We start from the raw sequence: 21172 nt of genomic DNA on the forward strand, positions 1-21172 counted from the left end.
TTCCTTTGTCTCATCATTATTAAGGAAATGCAAATAAGCAGACATAGCTGCTCTGCAGATTCTGACATCCAGAAAAGACCTGTTTGGGGAATAGAGGCACATCAAGCGTGTAAACATTAGATGTGTAGTGAACGTAACAAATGGAACTAACTACAGATCCGAGATGCATACAAAAGGCCAGCTCGCCTTTATACTTCTCCAAAGTATTATGTACAACACAGCCAATGTTTATAATCACTCATTAGTTCAAATATGCTGTAACCATTTAATAAAAAAAAAAAATACTCCTTGTACAACATAGATTTTTACATTGACTTTTGCAATAATTTCCCCAATTTGACAATAATGTCTACATTATTCTAAATGTTACAAAGATGCAGCATTTTGTGTTTGTTGTGTCTGCGGTGCTGTGTATATGTAATATAAACTATTAAGAGCAGATAACCAAAACCAAAACCAAAAATTTGACAACCTAAAGGTTTTCCACTACCAGGTAGCTCAGGAATAAAAGCTACTTTCGCAGCACACAAAGAGGGATTATGTCCCTGTTGTTGCGTCGGCTATGACTACAAGCTGGTCAGCCCTCCTGTGGTGCAAGGGATTCAGGTAAAGAGGAATCTGGTGAACCTCCATGGAGCTCCTTGCTGTCAGGTGAAAAGCAGCAGCTCATGTGTACTGGACGAGACACTTGACTGTCTTAACCCTCTGCAGGCCAACAGTAATAAGCTCAGCAGGAATTGGCCAAACTAAATAGGACCAAAAAAGCAGGGCAAAAACCAACAGGAGGTGGATTTATTCCATCGTACAGTCCCCAAAGACTGAAGGCAGACAGAGAAAACAAGAGAGGAAAAAGAACTGTTGTGTTACGGTCAATGAAACTGCCAGGCGATAACACTGGGCTATGTGTTATCAGTTCTCTAATCTCCACCATTACTGGTGTTTTTCTGTGGTAATAGAGCAAATCCCATACAAACCGTCTGTGATGATCCGGCCCTATACCCATCAGATTCTACATTGCCCCCATCAATTCCAACACATGCTTCTCTGCCTGTAAAAAAAAAAAAAAAGACTTGCTTTTGTGTCGCACTGCAAGGACAGCGTGCCCGTGTGCTATAAGTATGTCTGTGTGTGACAAAGTATGTCTGTGTGTGACTGTAGCTTTCTCATCTGGGAAAAAAATCGAACATTGACAGTTCTCTATAATGACAACCATTTGTGAGCTTCGTTCCCCACGACTAATCGAGCTGTGAGGAGACGATGGCAACAATGAAAGAGACACAGCCTGAGATGTGTACGTTCCAGCTTTAAATTGCTTACATGCAGTATGTCATCAGAAGAAGACAATGCAAGTCCTACCTTTTGTCAAATAGTTCCAGTTGTTTTCAAGAATCAACTCACCCAGCAGCTTTGGCGTCTCAGAAATCAGGCATGGACAACTGGCAGCCCACTGGCTGCATGCAATCTTTTTCCATTTTTTCCCCCCCCAAGTCAAAAGTCATAAATGATTGGTTTTGCTATTGATGGTAGGAAGTAGATCGTTTGACTACATTTGGTACATATGACATGCAATGCATTTTAAGATGAACGAGTCAAATACTTAGTCAATGATTTTATTTGTTGTAATTTCATACAAAGATTTCTTCTTTATTACTGAATTAGTGGCCTGATTTCTTGTGTGTTTTACAGAGAGAGTGCTTGGCCACAAACGGAGTTTTAAACCGCACCTGGTCCAAATGCATACAAGATAATTCACAGCATTTCAAAAATATTTGTTGATTGATACTGATCATTCTCTTTGTATCATTTCTCGCATGCACACCTTCCAGCCCCGGTCTTCTGGCTTTGTAGCCAAGTTTGCATATCACAAGCTTCCTCGAGTGCCGAGCCACAACTTTCGTGTTATTTCCGAGAGCAAACGCCAGTCGGCGCCGGTGACGTATCCCCGGATCGGAAAGCCCACAGGCCAGCCGAAGCCTAACAGACAGTGTTTTGTTTTCTATCTGAGTAAAACAAACACAAAATTGCACTTGGAACAAACAACTTGAGATATGTCTTAAAGACCTCCATCCCAAATTCATTATTGGCAGCACTAATCACCTGTATTTAGTTCAGTGTGGAAAGTTATCTCTGTTGTAGATTACTGCATTTAATGTGTGTTTGTGCAGCAGAGGTAAAAGCTACAGAAATAGCGGGCAGATAACAGTATGTTGTACTTGTTGCAATAGCTTTAAATTACCATATGGAAAGACACCTTGATATTTAATCCAATTTAACTTGTGAAGTAAAACACAACCTCCAAAAAAGTTACATCCCCTTTCATGCTAGTTCCACAGTTGGGCTTCATTTTAATCCAGACATGCAGACATTTGCCAATTTAGACATCAATAAGTCCTTTTCTATAAAGAACAAAAGAAAACTGTTTTGTATATGGTGCTATACAAATAAAATTGAATTGAAATGAACTCAGTCAGCAGGAGAGCTGTCAGCACACACAAAAACCTGCAGATTGCCAATGTCCCGGTGTTCATGAAACTCTCTTGTGTTTCTGCCTTTCTCCATCCTCTAAATTTTTTCTTCTGCAGGAGTAGACCTGACAATGTACAAATACTCAAAATACTGCAATAAAGTAGGTTGCCTGGATGACATTATGGATATTTTTTCACGTATATAGTAAGTATATATTTTCAATTCCGATCATATACACAACTTCTAAATAAATAAATAAATAAATAGGAGCCAGTGCTGGTCTAGATTCTTTTCCATAGATTGTGCTCATTTCTGCATACCGATACTGATTCATGTGAATATGGTTGACCATCTGAAATTATTTATCATTGTCCCTAATTTGATCTATCAGTATTTCATCTTTCCATTGTCATCCCAGTACATCATCTATGTATGTAATATTTGTGACAAAACTACACCATTGTAGTTACCCATTTTAACTGAATAATACAATATGAACATCAACATGGTGTCAATGTTGAAAAAGTACAAGTGTTTTGTTCACAACAGAACATCGGGACACATCATATGTTGAAGGTAAGACGTTTTCACATTTTTATAAGAAACAATATGTTGATATTCATTGGATGGCTACAATATACTTGTTGGGAACAGAGACAATTGATGAAGGGAGAGTGGAAGTGTGACAAGAACTGATGAAAGATAAAAAGACGTGGAGTATTTTCACAGGTCGGTTCAGCAGGCGGCACTGGAAAGAAATAAAGAGAGGCAGAGCTACAAGATGCTATGTCTTAAAATGAAGATCAAAATATCTGATACATTTTCTTTTTTTTTTATAGAAAACTGCAAGGACATTGAAGAACTCATCAGCCTGTGGACAGGGACACTAAAGTATTGTCACTTATCATGACCCGTACAGCCATATTCTTTGCAGTATGAGGGATGCTTTTTCCCCGTCACCCAAGAAAAACTAGGTTGGGCCATTAAAGCTTGGTTGAAACCAATGCACTGTTTAATGAAAGACACACTTTTCCCAAACAGAAGTGTGGTGTTTACAAGGTACAGATAACAATATGGTGGAACAGACATGGGTGCTGCAGCCATCAGAGCTTTAAACATTTTCTAATGTGCAGCTAAATGAAAGCACATCAGAAATGTCCCCCTTGCAGTGCAGACATTGGTGGGAAATGCCAATGCATGGGGATGCTTACATATGTGTGTGTTACATATATGTGTGTATGTAATATGCAAGAATATGCACATGTGTGAACCTGGTACTGATGTCGTGTTGTGCTCTTATCAAAACGTTGCCAACAAAAGCGGTTTTCCCCTCTAAACTGCCAGCACATTATGGCTCACAACAGGACAAAAAGCAGAGCTTTTTTTTTTATTTTTTTAAAGCAATCATTGTTACATTATTATAACCACATCAAAGTAAAAGTGCAAACACTGACACAAGTCCATACAGCTTACACCATTGGCCCTAGCAACATGTTGCATTGAGTCAGTTTGAGACCAAAGGCATGGACAGAGTGGTGGCACACATGCTGCAGGTGTAAAATGGTTTATAAATGTGAGAAATAAATTACAATAAGGGCTGGGGTGGCATCAATCATGGCTAATCAAATCATCTCCTCTAATTCCTTTTAAAAGCACCACTCTCCCCACAATGCATTGACTGTAATGGATGGGGAGAGCCAAGATCTCCTGCACAAATGCAGTGAATCCCACAAGGAAATTGATGTCCTTGTCTGGGAGATGCAAAGTGCTAAGGTGCAAATGTGGGATGAATAGAAACAAGCTTAAAAAAAAAAACTGGGAAAATGCAGTATTAAGAGTGAGTAATTTCATTTAATATACCGAAGGTATAGCATTAGTAGAAATAAAGCTTCCTGATGCATGAACTCATGATGCAGGATCTCAAAACAGCATAAAAATCCCCAATTGGATTATGAATTAGTTTTTGAGGGGCGGTGATACAAGAAGACAAGAAGGGTAAAAGTGACAGTCTTCACTTTGTCACTGATCTAGAAAAAATGTTGCCAGGCACTGTGAAAAGGGAATTTAATCAGAGCCGTATGAAACAAATACACAAGTAATAACAACCGTCTCATGTTGACATGAAACACTTGTTCCATCTGGGAAAAAACAGAAATTTATCAAACTGACTGACCTGCCCATCAAATGTGCCAGATGATGAAAGAGAACTGGCAATTTTCTTCATCTTAGAGAAAACATAGCTGACTAAGTGGATCTCTAAAAGATCCATTTCAGTAAACCATTAGCTGTTGAGAAATGTTTAACACCGAAGTATTAGGACATCATCTGGTGGTCACCTGGACATGGTCAGGGTGCACTTATATCTACAGCCATGAATGAATATGTGTATAGCAACCCTCTATACACAAAGACATTTAAAAGCAAAAATTGTATTTCCAGTATAGACAAAGAACAAACATCAACCGTAGAATTAAATGGTGTAAAAAGGGTTATTTAATGAAACATAATGATTATAGTGATACAGAATACCTGGATCATACTAAAACACCTGTTACAGTGTTAGAAATAATAAAGTTTACAATGCTTGTGGAACTTAAAATCGCCCAAACATTTTTAAAGCTAAAAACCTAGGATACGGAAAATAAACTATATGCATTTCAAATGTGGATGGTTGAACCAGTGCCAGATTATGTGAGAGAAGTGAGCACATTGTGTACTTAAAAAAAAACTGTTTCAATAGATTCGATTTGGCAAAGCTTTGAGGCTGGTTCAGGTCACAGAGGATGATTTGCTGGAGAGGCTGTTCAAACTTGATGCTGTCAGGAGACCTACTTTAGTGCACTGAGCTCCTTTTGTTCTCACTCTCCATACATCCATATGTGACCATTGCATGTCACTCTCTGTACCATTAGAGCAATTCTTATCTGAAATTGAAAGTGTAAGATCTGTGCCTCTTGTCCTCGTCAAGTCTGAAACAAGTAGATCACTTTCTCTTGATCCCAACTGGTGCCACAGAAAGCAGTCACCTCTTGAAAATTATATGTTTTTATTTTTTTTAAGGGAAGTTTTCCTCTCCACTTGTCACCTTTGCTTGCTCTAACAGGATTATTAAGAGTTTTCTTTTTAAAATCAAAATAGGTTTTGTCTGTTGCAATCAGCATTACATAAATACAACTGAATAGAGAAAGGATTAAAATGGAAGTTAACAAAATAAATAGAACATCACACAGTTTATGATATTGTGTATTGACATTAGAGAAGGCTGTCTTGCTTGTATGTTGTTTGTATGTGATTTTTAATTTTTTTTGTTTTATTTGACCGTTTTTAATCTGGATACAGTAATACGGCGGTAGGACTTTTAATTCGGACATAAGTTATCAATGAAGAGTCGGAAATTATTTTATATTCTACTATATTCTGAATGCGTTCAGTGCTGACTTGTTACCGTCTAAATTTCAAATGTTTTGATTCTAGTTTAGTTGTTTTTCCTCTCATTGCCTGATCCTCCAAATACAAAGGTATCCAAATACATCTTCAGGTGTTTGTGTCTAAGGCCCAATTTGCATACCATTTTCAAAATGGAAACCTTTTTTTGCATTTTAGGTTTCTATTTATATGACAATGTAATGCAATAGCAATGCAACTATGAAGTATCTATATACAAAGTAAGAAAACATTTATTATTTTATTTTTAAATCAATCATATGTAAGTGCTTAAGGCTGCTGATGAATAATGTGATCTCTCATCTTGGATTATATGGAGACTCTTGCGGCAGTTTTCAGTATCAGTTGCAGCCAGTGGAAGTATTCTTTATAAACACATGTGAAGTGCACTGCAATAGCCCAGGCAAAATAAAAAAACAACATCCACTCAACATTCTCAAAAGCAAATAACTGAGCACAAATATACAACGAATTGTGCACCACAATGCCTGATAATTATCGTCCAGCTTTACATCACTGCCACATAGCCTGGATTAGGGCAGATCATCAAACTAAAAGGTTTTTACACTCCCCGGCTGCGTGCCTGCACTCTATGTTTACAGGGTATTGCAGCTCAGTTTCTGCTTGCACTTACTGAATTTATATTTTAAAGGCTTATAATTATGGCTTTGTGATTCTCTAATGTCTCTCTTAGTACTGGAACTCAGGCAGTTTTCTGATGCCCTTGCATTTATATAAGATCGAGACCATTGATGAAGAATGTGTGTTCAATAAAGTTGAAAAGAGGGTCCGTTAAGTTTGAGCATGATTAAATTTTAAGTTCGATTTTACATCATTACTGTACCGCACAGTCAAAAGCACCAACAGGAAGATACTTAAATCGAACTAAATCCTCACTTTAGTAAAAATTTGATTAGTTTTCCTTTCATATCTGCTATAGCACTGTCACTGCTTCTATAATAAAATATTATTGCAGCTTCACAATACCTTGCTGTGCGTCGTGGGAATTAATGCTCTTGTGTACATTTTATATTGCATTTCTCCCATCATCATCCTCGTCCCATTTTCACTTCAGCCAATGCCCCGTTTATGACCTTCATTCTGCGCTGCCTTGGGAAAGAAAATGATACAGTTCTGTTCATTCTCACTGTTTTGTATGAACTAAGCTGAAGCCTTCCATCTCAGCATGTGGCACGCTCCATTACACATCCGCAAACATCGCCCTGCAGCTTGTAATTAGTTTGTTAATAATTTAACTACCAACATTTTTTTATGTTTGTGTGTAGTTGCAGATGGAGAAGGCGTTTTTGGAGCCGATGTGCGCATGAGTGTTTATGCAAATGCACAGCTGAATGTGCCAGTATCGGTTCCACTGAGGACGTGTTAATGCAGGCGGTTGCGCATTGTGCGAGCATCAAGATGTGTGTGTGGTAGAAGTTCAGCTTACATGCATGCAGAGACACACACATCCACAAATATACAAACACACACAACACACCTGTGCTCTGTGACTTTATCAGATTGACTGAATTATTTATGTGCTCAGCTTAGGAGCAAAGCACTGTGCATAATTGCACAACATCATTCCTATCAGCCGTTCCTGCCACTACCAGAACGATTGGTCCAAGCTTACCTTCCCTGGTAATTAAAACCTCAGAGATTAGTCATAAATTCTTCCTCTTTCGACCAAAGCCTGAGGTTGAGATTAGTCCCGACACACCCGAAACACAGGTTTCAATCTACTCAAAACACACTATTTCCTCCACAAAATCCTAAGCAACCATTTTAAAATTAAGTGAGTGACTTTGTGTAACAAGGAGTTATCTGCCACGAGGTGTGGATACTGCTTTGCAATTACATCATATTATGTTGATGAAGGCAGGTTTCATGTAAACCGCCCGGAACCACAACTCCCAAGTGATATATGATGTCTAGAAAATATAAGAAAATGACCAGAAATCAAAAAAATGGGATTTTGTGACTATATACCGGTCATTAAGGAGGCTCCCAGGACTTCTGCAGTACAACCATCCCCTCACAAACAAGATTCACCAGCGTGCCCATCACTTCAAACATGAGCTTCTCAGCACCATCAAAAACACACAGTTTAATTGAAGGTTTAAGTTATCTTGGGGAGGGGAGTCAGAAACACTCATTAATGGCACATTTTCTGGAAAATTCGACAGCCATAAAGTCCAAATAAATCCAGTTAATCTAGTAAAAGGGTAAATTAGTATTAAAGGGATAAGCTCTGTTTTCCTTTCTATTATGTCCTCATTACCTTTTTTTTTGGCATCCGATGGAATCAGAGGAAGCTGGGCTGTTGTAACAGGTGGCCATCTAAAAAGAGCTTTATCTCAAACATGCCCTGTACCTTTAGGTTTGCGGGTACACATGTCTGAGCGTCATTAACCTAATGACTCACATAGCACACGGCTGTGTAATTAAAAGCAGGGAGATTAATCATAAAATCTCCTCCCATGGCTTCTCAGTCAGGGACCAGGCTTTGCTTCTGCTTCTGTTTATGCGGAACATCTCAGATGTTCATTGAACACGGACTCGATCCATAACTCAAAGGGTATTTTGAAGCAACACGGGCTGCTTCCCTCACAGTTATTTACTCCCTCGCCCCCGCAACATGTCATCTTCTCTGGTCGTCCAGTAACAGTGAGTTAAATGAGTTCATAGATGCCAGATGAAATCAGAGCGTCTGAGGGCAGAATGATTCTGACCAGAGGCAAGGGCACAATGACTCAGCCACAGTGACTCCAGCAGCCGGCCTTAATAAGTCACTGTGCGGGTAGATGGGGCTGAACCAAGGGAATTGACAGTATGGTGCTGCTGACTTGTGGGTTTTACCTCAGCAGGGCTAATTATGCTATCAGACTGTACCTGTGGGCTTCAATTTCGCTGATCCACCCCAAAGGCCCTCACTGTCTCCTGACTTACAATGTAGAGTGTATGAGTGAGCAGCTGCGCGCGCACACACACACACACACACACACACACACACACACACACACACACACACACACACACACACACACACACACACACACACACACACACACACACACACACACACACACACACACACCTGGAGACCTGTCAAGTGATTCAGTGCAGAGCGAGTTAATACACACCCATCCCCTGGATATTATGTTCATATTTATCAAACCTGCAGTGCACACATGCATGATGCAACACCTTCATTCAGTACGAGTGAACCACATACTGTGTTCTTTATGTGAAAAAACAAAAGGAGGAGTGATAACTGACATGAAGCATATCTGACATGCGCACACTTGGGACCACGTCTGAAACATCAAATAACACATGAAAGCACTGTTTTCTAAAAGTCTGTTTTTCTTTCTTGGCCAAGCTTCGCTACATCCAAATATTATGGGTGTCACAGATCACAGTTTGGATAACATCCCAGTTTTGAGTCAGTGTGGGTACTGGGTCAACTTGGCCTGCCAGATCCACTCACTATCCTGCAGTTACTAATGACACCATGTATTATGAAACTCCAGAATGAGATTTGAAAGCTGATGACACAACTAAAAAGATAAGAAAGTATGTCTACATGAGACACACAAACTTCTATCTTTTCAGCAGTCCCTTTTTGGATATGGAGTCAACCTGACCTGCTATGTATTAAAGACTAGTCAGAAGTGAAATAAAAATAATAAAATAATGGTAATGTAACGTAATATAATTTTTACCCAAAACTTTGGGTGTAAAACTTTGTCCATACATAAGGATCAGGTCAAAATAATCTACTGACTATATTACAATTAATCACACATCTCAGTTTTTTTTTTTTATATATTTTTTTAAATCAGACAAATCCCAGTTTTACCAATACATTACTATTTGCTTCCTGTTCATATCAAAATCACATCTTACTCTGCTCTTTCATAGACGATACATTGACGGGATGGCACATCCCAGTGCATCTACAAATGTATTTCTCTATCTGCTATTATGGAAAAAACCACAAAACCCTATGTGAAAGCGGTCAAAAAAACATTGTTGTAAGGAGTATATTATGTAAACCCTGACTCCACCACGCAGCTTAATCCGCAATAATCAAGGGACACAGAACATCTATTTTAACACTTTAATTGATTTCAACCATGCCTGAGTTGTGATTTGTGAGTTAAAGGATTAAAAATGTGACCGGCTGATCTATACTAAAAGGTAATACATATTATTGAATGGAACTTGGTGTACTTTTGAGATTGAGATTGTAATCTTGTTCAGCACTTCTAGTTAACCTGACTCTTTAGAAGCTGGGAATGATTTCCACCAATTGCTCCACGTGCATTTACCCTTACCAAGTCTAACGCTGGGATAATGAAACATGTGATGTTTGAGCTTTCGACAACAACTTGTGATTTTCCTTCAGCTGATACTTGATTATAAGTAAATGTAACAAACCTACAAGTACAAATAGGGTGCACACACGTACAGCAGAAGTGTAGCGATTCTCACTGGATGGTAAGTACCTTTTTGCCTCCTCCACATCAGTCTCCAAACAAACTGCATCCCACCCTGACTAACAGCTCCAGTGATGGCAGCCCTGGGAGGCCAGGTAAAGACGGAGCAGGCTCAGCCTCAGCTGCTGCTGCAGAGAAAGTGAAACTAATTGAATTTAGCCCACCAAGAATCTTTTATCGTGTTCTTCCACTCACTGTTGAGAAGGGAGCAAAGGAGCAAAGAATGATTTGTCTGACTTTTTTTTTTCCTCCAGAGTATGTCTGGTTGTTGTTGCCTCACTACTCAGTGATGCTCTGTAAAGGTTTTTTTTTGGAGAGATGTCAAGAAAAATCAGTTTAACAAGCTTCAGGCTGCATGTCTTCATGTCTGCATGTTTGCGAGTGCAGCTGTAGCTTTCATTTAACATATACCAAAGCATTTAGCCATTAGTTAAAACTTGCATATAAATCTAAAATGCTACTTTGACTTACTCTTAAAGTGTTTGCATGTTTTTCGTTTGGATGCACATGCTTCCTGCAGATACTCCTGCTTGTTTTTAATTTGTTGCACCATTGTGTGAGGTCAACAGTCAACACTGAAAAGCTGAAAGTTAGAGCCTTTATATTAAAAATAGAAGGAAAGTAAGATTTACTCCATCGTCCCTGTGATCACACATGTGGGGAAAAGACGGAGGATAGAGATGGGTAAACAGTCCCTGGTACATTATAAAGACTTGTATTTTGGGGTGACTTAGAAGAGTGAGTTAATGACTTCCAGACATCTGTTTGAAAGGCTGCTGGGCCTCTCCCTCAGGAGGTGTACAACAAGTGGGAGGAGTTTCACCAGGCTGACATCCAGAAACACTGAGGGAATATACATCCCAGCCGGTCTGTCAACAGTTGGGAATCACTGACAGAGCTAGTAGAAGGGGCTGGGAAAACTAAGCCTTGGTTTTCTTTTCTTTTCTTTTCTTCTCTGCCCAGCTTGTGCCATTGTGAGGTTGACGAGAGTGTGAGGCTGAAAAAACACCCAGCATCACTTTTTAGAAGTTAATATATAAGGACAGTTATTTAAATAAATGTCTGTTTTCTACAGCGACGGGCCTTCAAGGCCTTCTCTGCAGGCCTAAGAAAAATATCTGAATCACAGACTGATTAGTGATTATATTTTGTACATGAATACTTATTAAATAATTCCAAATGGTCTGTCCACTTCTTCTCATTGCTTCTCCCCAGCTGTGCTGCTTCCAGACGTACTTCCATATTAAAGCTTTTAACCAATGACATTTTAGTTATCACCAGTTGCCAGGGTAAATAAATCTACCTTCGGCCTTCAGATTCAATTATGCAGGTGTCTGCAGTGTAAAACTAGTGTTGATCACACTGCGAGTGTGATATCAGTGTATTCAAGCCCTCTGATTGGATGGTCAGAGAGTTCATTCTCCAGTGTTAGCTGGCTGCATCTGTAGTGAGCTGCATGAACAACAATAAAGTTGTGTCTATTTGATAGCGGTTTTGTCAACCAACAATGACTAAAGGAGAAGATAAAGACATTTGGTTGCAGATTTATTGTCAAAACAATTTTCAAAACAGACTTTTCTAAGAGGTCACTGAACGCACCGCAGCACTACGAGCGTATGTCTGGTGCAATTTACTATAGCTCACTACAAAGTCCATGGCAGGATTCAGGATTATATTATTTGCCATTAAATTATTTTCAAGACCATGAAAAGCTGACGTTTGTCACCCTCCTCGACCCCCAGGTTTCGGTATTTCGGTAAAAGCAGCTGCTTTTTTATGCAGCTGCAGCAGAAGAATAGAGGTGAACTTGGATTTTTTTTTTCATTCGCAAAGGTATTTATTCTGGCTACATGAGTATCTAATTGTGATGCAAAGGCTTTTTATACTGCATTTCTGGATGTTTTTTTAGAGGGGTGGATTGACCAGCACTGGTGAAGGCCTGAGTCTGAGATTCACGGCCTGCCACTGGTTCTCTAATACACTGCCTTACTTTCCCCAGCATTTTCAATCCCTGCAGACACATATTGACACAATGTAGATGTGTTGCGGTGAGATTCAAACATAACCAATGACAAAAAACAGCATGCCAATAGCAGAGCAATTTGCGTCTTCAATAGAGTTAAAGACAAAATTATACCTCAGGTAACATTCATCTGGCTGTTCTGTGCCGTGTGAAATCGTCTTACTATTCAAATAGTGTTCTATAAAGGCATCAATACAAAATCACACCATATATGTCTGTTTCACAACATTGTAAAGTGATGTGCATGACACAGACTGAATCCTAATGCAGACGTCCCATACATTATGCACAGCTTTACAACAGATTTCCATGGAAAGTAATATTACTTCTCAATCTATAGAGAAAGAGAACCACACATTCTGTAGAATGAAATCTGAGGCTGCTCTCTTACAGTGTCAGAAACAGAACATTTAAGGTGAGCAAAAAGATATCCGAGGGAATTGCACAGCAATTGAGTGAGCCCACACCCAGTGGGTGCCTGCGACTGCACCCAGTGCAAGGAAATATCCTGGAGTCGGAGATAAGACACCTTGATGCGAGTGCCTTTCTGGTGTTTTTGAATCCTAAAGTACATACATTTCTTACCTGTCTATCACTAGAAAGCCTGATTAATACAATGTATACACAACTGAAGTCCAATGGCAATTTATCTCATTTGATTATTGCTTGAAGCCAACATAAACGCTGAAGTCATTTATGAACCTTTCAAAATGCTTAAAGGCTGATATATACGTACTAGTGTATTCCTGTGCGTAGACTCGAGGCAGTCCTGGAAGGTCTGCGTCGGGCCATATGCTTTGCAATGCTAGGACCATTAAAGGATGGGCCATGGAAGCGCATGAAACTCATTGGTAGGGTTTATTTTCTGGTTACGCATTTGCAGTTGTAATGACCAATCCGGCACCAAGATTTACCACGGCGATGCCAATTCTCGCAAGCGTGTAGTGGCGAGCTACAAGCAAGCTTCCTGCACGGTGTCGCCTATATTATCGGACAACGCTGGATGGTGTGTGTTGTTCACTCTTGAATTTAACAGTGTTTCTCCAAGAAAGTGTACTTTCACTACACAATCACTTGGATCATGTCGAGTTTCTTGAACATGACCTATGACACAGTAGAGTGGACCAATAACAGCCCTTGTGCTTTGCGTACTCCCGCTTGCGTTCTGTGCCACTTAAAAGCGTATTTAGAAAATTCAAGGACCACGTCAGGCCACGCAGAGGCTCGTTCACCTCAAGCCTTTGTGTATGGAGTCTACATGCGCTTAACAAGATCGTTTCACAAACGCATTCACGCACACACTTAGGGTATGTTCACATTCCCCTCTTTGATACGGACCAGAGTTCACCAGAGTGAGCGCAACGCAAACTCGATTCCGGATTTTTTAAGCGGGGAGAATGTGATGTTGAGTCATGTAATATATTTTGGGTGCACAAATCTGAAAAAGATGTGGGAAAAAAGCAGGAGTCCTGTAACATTTGTTTTCTCCTGGAAAATGGCTCGTGCACAGACGTGGAGTAGTGAGGAAATAGTTCCTTCCGGGTGGGGTTAGAGGATGGGGGAGGGGATGGTGTGTGAAATGCATTCTGGGTAGTAAACAAACAGCTAACCCCGTGAATCAGAAGAACCAGACGCAGGAAGAAAAAGTTGGAAAATATTTCGCAGGCAGACATGGAGTAGTGAGGAAGAAGGAAAAAGGAAGAAGTAGTGAAAAGGGTACTTATTGACACCTGGTATGAAGACTATATATCACAGTTATTTGTGGCTACACATTAGCCATGGGCTAACTCTATCCAATGTGAAAGGCACTAATGGCAAAAGCTACTATGCAAAGTAATCATCCTCCGTTGAAAACAACTTCAGGTTCAGTGATTTGTCCAAATACAGTTTGTCCATGGACAGGGAGACATGGGGATCAGATTACATACATGGCAAGTAATGGACAGTCTGCCCCATCTGCACAGAGCGACAGCTGATTTAAGATGCAGATTCTGTGAGGTCAGACCATTAAAATTGTTGTAATTTTTGCCCTGACCTAAGAACTGTGGTTCTATGTCATACAGTGAGAGTAGTTTGCGGACGGCTGTTCTCACAGCAAAAAAAAACCCTGAGATCATTTATTCATGCTGTGTGAAATTAAAACACCAAATCAAAGAGTAAAATGAAGGTTTTGCTACACCGTGCAATGCAACTGCTGCTACTAGTTGCATTTATTACAAAACAATAAACAACAATCAATGATGAAACAACACCAGCAGTACACATACATTCTGCAGATTCTCAAAGATGTAAAACATCCACAAAAGTACCTACACATAGATATAACTGATACTTGTGCTTTTGTTTTCTTTGTTTCATGTGCATGAATACCACTAAAACAATATTTTGACTCTTTATAAGATACATTTTCTTAATATCCTGAAGACACTGGTGGCATAAGGATGATGAAGTTGCTATGTCTGAGAGGTCGTGACCTCTGAGGGTGACAATACTCAGCCAAACTTACTGTTGTGATCAAGTTCATGCAATGTGTGTCACATAGATTTGTAGGGAATAAACCCATAGGATTGATTAAATCAGACAATATGTAGGTGCCCAAACAGTTGAAATCAAAATTTGTCAAAGCAGAGCTTGATAAGTTACATCCAATGGCTCCAACCATCATGGATGCATTTGCATAAGGAATCAATTTTCAGTTTGTAGTTGATGACATTTGAAAGAGTCTGTTATTTTATCTGCTACTGGAAACACTCCAACCGTTTCTGAGCTAATCCTGTGGCTTATTCCTTCAATTTTAACAGAACATTTCTCAAATAATACCTGACTTTCCTTATCAAATTTGTTCAAGTTTTCAATAAAACAATTTTCTGTTGTGTGACACTCGGAGCACTTTTATCACTGTGTGAGAGTGAAATTAAAAACATTTTTTTTAACCCGCAGCCAGTCTTTAACACTGTTGGGTCTTCACCCACTACTCTTCTTATTGGATTAATTTAAATGAGGGCTATAAAACAGGAAAGAAATCCATTTCCTCTGAAATTTGCTCCTTCCACTGATTTACGAAGAGCAGATAATTGCCTCTCATAATCTGATATTGAACTGGACAGTGGCAGGGTGCGTGTGTGCATGAACCATTTATGGTGGGTGCTCTTGGAACTAGGAGGCAAAAATTACGAGAGAGGTCCATGGATCATTTGGTTTTCCTCACTATGTTCCCTTCTCTATTTTAACAAAAACAGACATCACCGTAAAGAAGTGATTATATGCATCTATGCTGAAGAGGATTTTCTCTTAAATTCTCCAGAGCAGCAGGTTTTTGGCCAGATTAAATTTAACAGCGGGTGGTCCTGCTACTACCTGCAAAAACAAGCTCCACATATGAGCTGGGATTTTCATGTATTATGCAGTATATCATCTTGTTAAAATGGACTCATTTGATGCGGTCACACACCCCTCAGCAGTGTTTTTTGTACTCATGTTACCATATATGTTCAATTACATTACAGTGTTTGAAATATTTTGAACTCTTCTCTTCAAACTTCAGATTGAGACTAAATGCTATATTTAAAACACAATTTCACTGCTGCAACACAGCAAATGTCAACTATTTACCATCTATAACACAGATTGGGTTTTTTTTGTTTCTTTTCCCTGGAAACAGGTTATATATATTGAAGTTGTCTTTTATTGTCTATAATCAGCAGCCGTTGTTATGCGAAGTTCTGTATGACAACAGCGTTATGTGCCCCAGAAAGAAAACCTATGGCGAGAGAGTCAAAGTGCACACAATGAACAATGACATGATGAACACACGCTGGAACTGAAAGTTAGCAACAGGTGCTGCACATTGTTTTCATCAGGCTGAGTGAAGGCTTTAAAATGCTCCATCCCAAAAACTTTGGATTAGCATCCGTAATTACATGCTATGAGATGAGCAGGCAAAATCAGAACATGACAGTGAAGATACCTGGAGCGAAACCAGTGAGGCAGGAGATCTGTGGGAGGAATAGACTGAGGACACTGGAGAATTTGTAGAAACCTATCTATGCAAGTAAAAAAAAAAAAAAAAATGGAAAACCAGGGAAAGGTTTAGCAAAGATTCCCTGTTAGGAGTGTGTTTGCACGTCCACGTGTCAGTGTAACCACCCAAGCATAAATCAATTTCCCCTGACTGGCATTTAAAGATGTTCACAACAGCTGCCCAAATCCATGTGTAGTATCTTTCATTTAGCAAATTAATTCATGTATTCATAAAAACAAGATTTGATTTGCAGAACCATTATATAATATATGAACTGAATCAAACACTAGATTAAGTAAAAGCCAATCCAAAATGTTGATAAGACATCTTCTGAATTTGAAATGTGATTTTATTTTTATATCAAGTTTTACTCAAAAAAAAAAAAAGGAAAAAGAAAAACCCTACAAGGTTCAGACATCAGCTGATGAGTGATATACATTTCATCGCTCCTTTACTCTCAGTGACTTTTGGACACTTTGTGGTCTTCACAAACGCAGTAAGCTCCTTTGCAGCTACATTGAGCTTTAAACTCCTTCATTTATGATTCAGCAAAGAAAACACGTGTTACAATAACCATAAAACAGCTTTGTGCGGTAACAGTTAACCCAAATCGGTGTGTCAAAACAATGGAGGGTCAGGTTACTGTGAATAAACTGTGATACCGAATTTCATTACATTTTGAAATAAATTACATACTCCCAGGAGTCAACCTCTATTTTTTCGCATTTAAATGGCATAGAAAATGGCCTTTAGTCTTACTGTACAAGCCGCCATACAGAGGGGACCAATGTGAGAATTAAAGTCCATTTTAATCCCAGCGTTTGTCAGCAATGTGGACAAAGAGAAGTTCCTCAGTTCACCTACACTGCACTTGCTGCTGGCGGCTGGATGGTCCTGGCGAGGATGGGAGGTTGTTTTTGGCGCCGACACATTCGGAGAAGGCCAGACAGTGACATTATGCCAGCCAAGCAGGACTCATGGGACAGCAATGTTAAATACCATCTCCTGGACCGCAAATGGCAGGAGGTTGGTGGTGGTGTTTGGGAGGGAGTGTTTGTTTGTATGCACCACAGTGTGCTCTGAAACATTTGTGTGGCTGCATCTGTGTGCGTGCACGCATCTGTGGCTTGTACGGAAATCACACTGGCAAAGAGCCGGGTACACTACACAGATGATATTAGAGGAGGAAATAAAAAAAAAAAAACAGGCCAGGCAGCTAATTACCCATCAGTGATTTGACATGACAGAGAAGAACAGAAACCAGCAGTGATGGTGAAGCAGTAATGCATGCAGTCAGGGGAGGAAGGTCAAAAGACATGGAGAAAAAGTAAAGATGTGGGGAAGCTAGTCAGTTCCCTAGCAATCTTCACAAACCACAAAGGTTTTGTATTTTGTTTTTTTTGGGGGGGTCATGTTGATAGAGAAAACTGATGCCGTTTTGTTTTGAAACTATAGAGAACTGTTTGGAGCATATTGTGCCAATCCAACAATAGTTCAGCAAACAGTAGCTGAGCCGAGGCAGAAATGTGAGAGCAGACAGGATAGAAAACTAGTGAGTGATACAGAAAGGTCTTGCTAAAGAATAAAAAATGTTGTTACTATTGGAAGATGACAGTTGGAACTGACTCAGCTTTGTCGTGGTTGGAAATGCCAAAGTGATAGAAAGACCTTTTTTTTTTTTCGTTCTTTCTGTTTCACAACAGGAGAAGTAAAGTGAATAGGCAAAAAAAGATCAGAAGGAGGCAGCAATAAGCTCCAATATGCATTCATGAGCCTGTAAAGTGGAGGCTTTTTGTCAAACTAAATTGCTTCATTGTCATGAAACTCATCTTCTACTCATGCCGTGGATTTGTGTTCTGTTGACGACTGAATGTGTTATCCCAGAGGAGACTGGTTCATACAAAGATACACAGTGATGGATGGATGGATGGATGGATGGATGGATGGATGGATGGATGGATGGATGGATGGATGGATGGAGAAGAAGAAGAAGAAGAAGAAGAAGAAGAAGAAGAAGAAGAAGAAGAAGAAGAAGAAGAAGACGAAGAAGAAGAAGACGAAGAAGACGAATCATACTACTTTAATATTGCATAATTTTTCACTTGCATGTTTGTGGCACAGCATGAGCCAGTGTGTGAATTCAAGTCAAAAGAAGAAGAGTAGATCTGATAATCAAATCGGCTTTAGATATTAGGAATGCCTATTTTACATTAAATGTGCTCACAAATTCAGTTAAAATTAACATCTGCCTATATGAAAATCTGCCTATACGAAAATGTATAGGCGGATAAATTAATGGATGTGGCAAAAGACAAAACGATACAGGAAGAAATGCATAAATAAATGCAATACAAAGTGCCTATTAACTCTTATATGGATAAAGCATGATTTATATGGAAATATTTATATCAGCGTCATTTATTTTGAATTATGTCTTTTTTCTGCCCTTCATATTGAATTTCCAACCTTCATCCCTGCCCACAAATTTCATTCCAGACTCATTCTAGAAGTTGTCAACTGTGCTGGAGATGCCAAGGCGCCCACTGAGAGACCACGCAGTCTGTGAGCAGGGGGATCAATCTCATTCACAGTCGCTGTCTTTATCTCACCCTCACATCTGTGTCCACACACGAACCGTACACGTACACACGCACACACACACACACACAGTTCCCCACCTTAGACCCAGGGTCTATTCATAAATGAAGAGACAGTCAGTCAAACTGTTGGTAGATGGGAAACTAGTGACAGGGTGTCAGAAAGCTGCTGACTGAAGGAGAATAACAACAAGAAGGAACAACCCCGCCGTTGGTCACTGCGCACACTCTGGCAGGTTACGGCACTTTTGGACTACGTGCCCTCCGATGCAAAGACGAGAACTATTCTGACGTGGTTCACCGACCTGCCACTTTTTACAGCAGCAGAGTGTCACTATGGGCTCAGCTAAGTTTTGAGTGAACGATTATTTACTGTCCATTTGGCTCACAAATCCCATTTTAAGTCTATTTGGAAAAAATGTGATGTAAAAAAACATAAAATTTACCGGTTGGATAAACGTTTATAACGATGCTTAAGATTCAGATAACAGTGAAATAAAGAGTGGAAGTTGGACTGCTGATCAGATTCAAAATGGCAGATTTTGTGCAGAATTGCAGGAAACAGACACAGTTTGAGCTGTGATGCTGGTAAATCCATCCCATGATCTCTTAAACTTTAAGGAGAAAGTGTAATAATATCCTAATATGCCATTTGCCATGAGATTATACAGTAGAAAAGTAACAAGAACAACTAATTAATAAAAATGAAAGTTTTTTTTCAGTAGCTTATTTAAGAACATGTAGTTAGTTACACAGAATGCTCAATTAATACACCAACGTTTCACTTTTCACACTTGTATATATACATATAAATAAATAAACACATATATTTTCATTGCATTTCCTTGTTCAGATCATTAAAATGCTTTGAGCAACTTATATTTCAAACATAAGTGAGAGCTTAATCAATGTTTCTAACACTAAACTATATGGATTATGGAAGTTGCCAAAACAGCCTTTTTCTTTTTTTTTTAATGACCAAACTCCTTTTTTTATTGTTATGAAATGCTATGACCTATTATTTTACATAAAATGTGAATTGTCTTCTGCAATGCAAAAAAGGAAGGACAAATAAAGCATTGGTAACTTTTACTGTGTAGGAAGAGTGTTTCACAGCCAATTAGCACTCTGTCATGTCCACGCATGAATATTTTAGCCATGTGTGACTGGAGACACATGCTTTTTGCTTGACAGTTTTAATTTAAGAATTTCATCCAATTTTCCCCAAGAAAGACTACTGAATTTAAACAATACATTCAGTTTTATGGGGATTTAATATTAAGTAAAAAAAAAAAAAAGATAATGTGATGTGTGCAGTAAAGGAAGTTCCTGCAAGTGTGACTCATTCGAAATGCTTGTGAAATGCCAGTGGTCTGTCTCGCAGGTACTGCTGTGACTTTGTTTCCGGACGTACCTATTCGGAAGGAGAGCGGGCCACCGGAGGTGCTCATCACCCACATGGCTAAGAAGAGCAGAAGCGCCCAGGCTGTGAGCATCTTCTATGACTCCTCATGGGTCCTGCCCCGGGGGTGCCCCTGTCACAGCCACCTGAAAAAAAAAAAAAAAATTTAAATAAAGAAGAGAGCACAACATATTTACCTCAGCCAACATCAAGAGGGAAACATCACAGAAGGCTATGCAGCATATTGATGAAGCTGCAGATGTACTGGACTGAATCTCTCCTCGACCCTTTTGCCCTCTCAATATCTCATGTTGCATGCTGGGAATCTGGTACAGAGACAGTGTGAAACTGCAGTGAAGTTAATCTGAGGCCTGTGAGAGTTTCAATTAATCTAGTAAGTCATTGTTGTGTTTCTATATTACTGGATGAGAGGGGAAAATGATGAATGAATGGGTTTTATCATTCCATCCTTCATTTCATGGAGCTCAATGTCAAATAAAATGACAAGTACATCTGAGCTGCATCTGTGCTTAAATACTGTCCCATATTCAATACTATGAAATTACATGTATGAATAAGCACAACAGCGAGACAATTATATCCACATCATATTTGTGGTTACTGGTGCGCTTCGTGGAGTATGTCCTGCTGGCTGTTAAAAAGCTCCCAGCAGGTTACCAGGCACTGTGGTGGTTACCTCCGATTTATAGAGTGAAA

General features: G+C 39.4%; 1 protein-coding gene across 1 annotated transcript in view; it reads right to left on the minus strand.

Annotated features, from left to right (window-relative positions):
* grik4 (glutamate receptor, ionotropic, kainate 4) overlaps positions 1-20549 on the minus strand; it is a gene marked incomplete at both ends in the record, with an annotated part of 199642 nt that extends 179093 nt beyond the window's left edge. Inside the window, one exon of the mRNA XM_080512931.1 lies at positions 20468-20549. Within this exon, the coding sequence (XP_080369057.1) occupies positions 20468-20549 (82 nt within the window). The remainder of the gene's footprint in view (positions 1-20467) is intronic.
* Between the last annotated feature and the right edge of the window lie 623 nt (positions 20550-21172).

Source organism: Blennius ocellaris (assembly GCF_963422515.1).
Source record: "Blennius ocellaris genome assembly, chromosome: 2".
In the NCBI taxonomy this organism is placed as follows: domain Eukaryota; kingdom Metazoa; phylum Chordata; class Actinopteri; order Blenniiformes; family Blenniidae; genus Blennius; species Blennius ocellaris.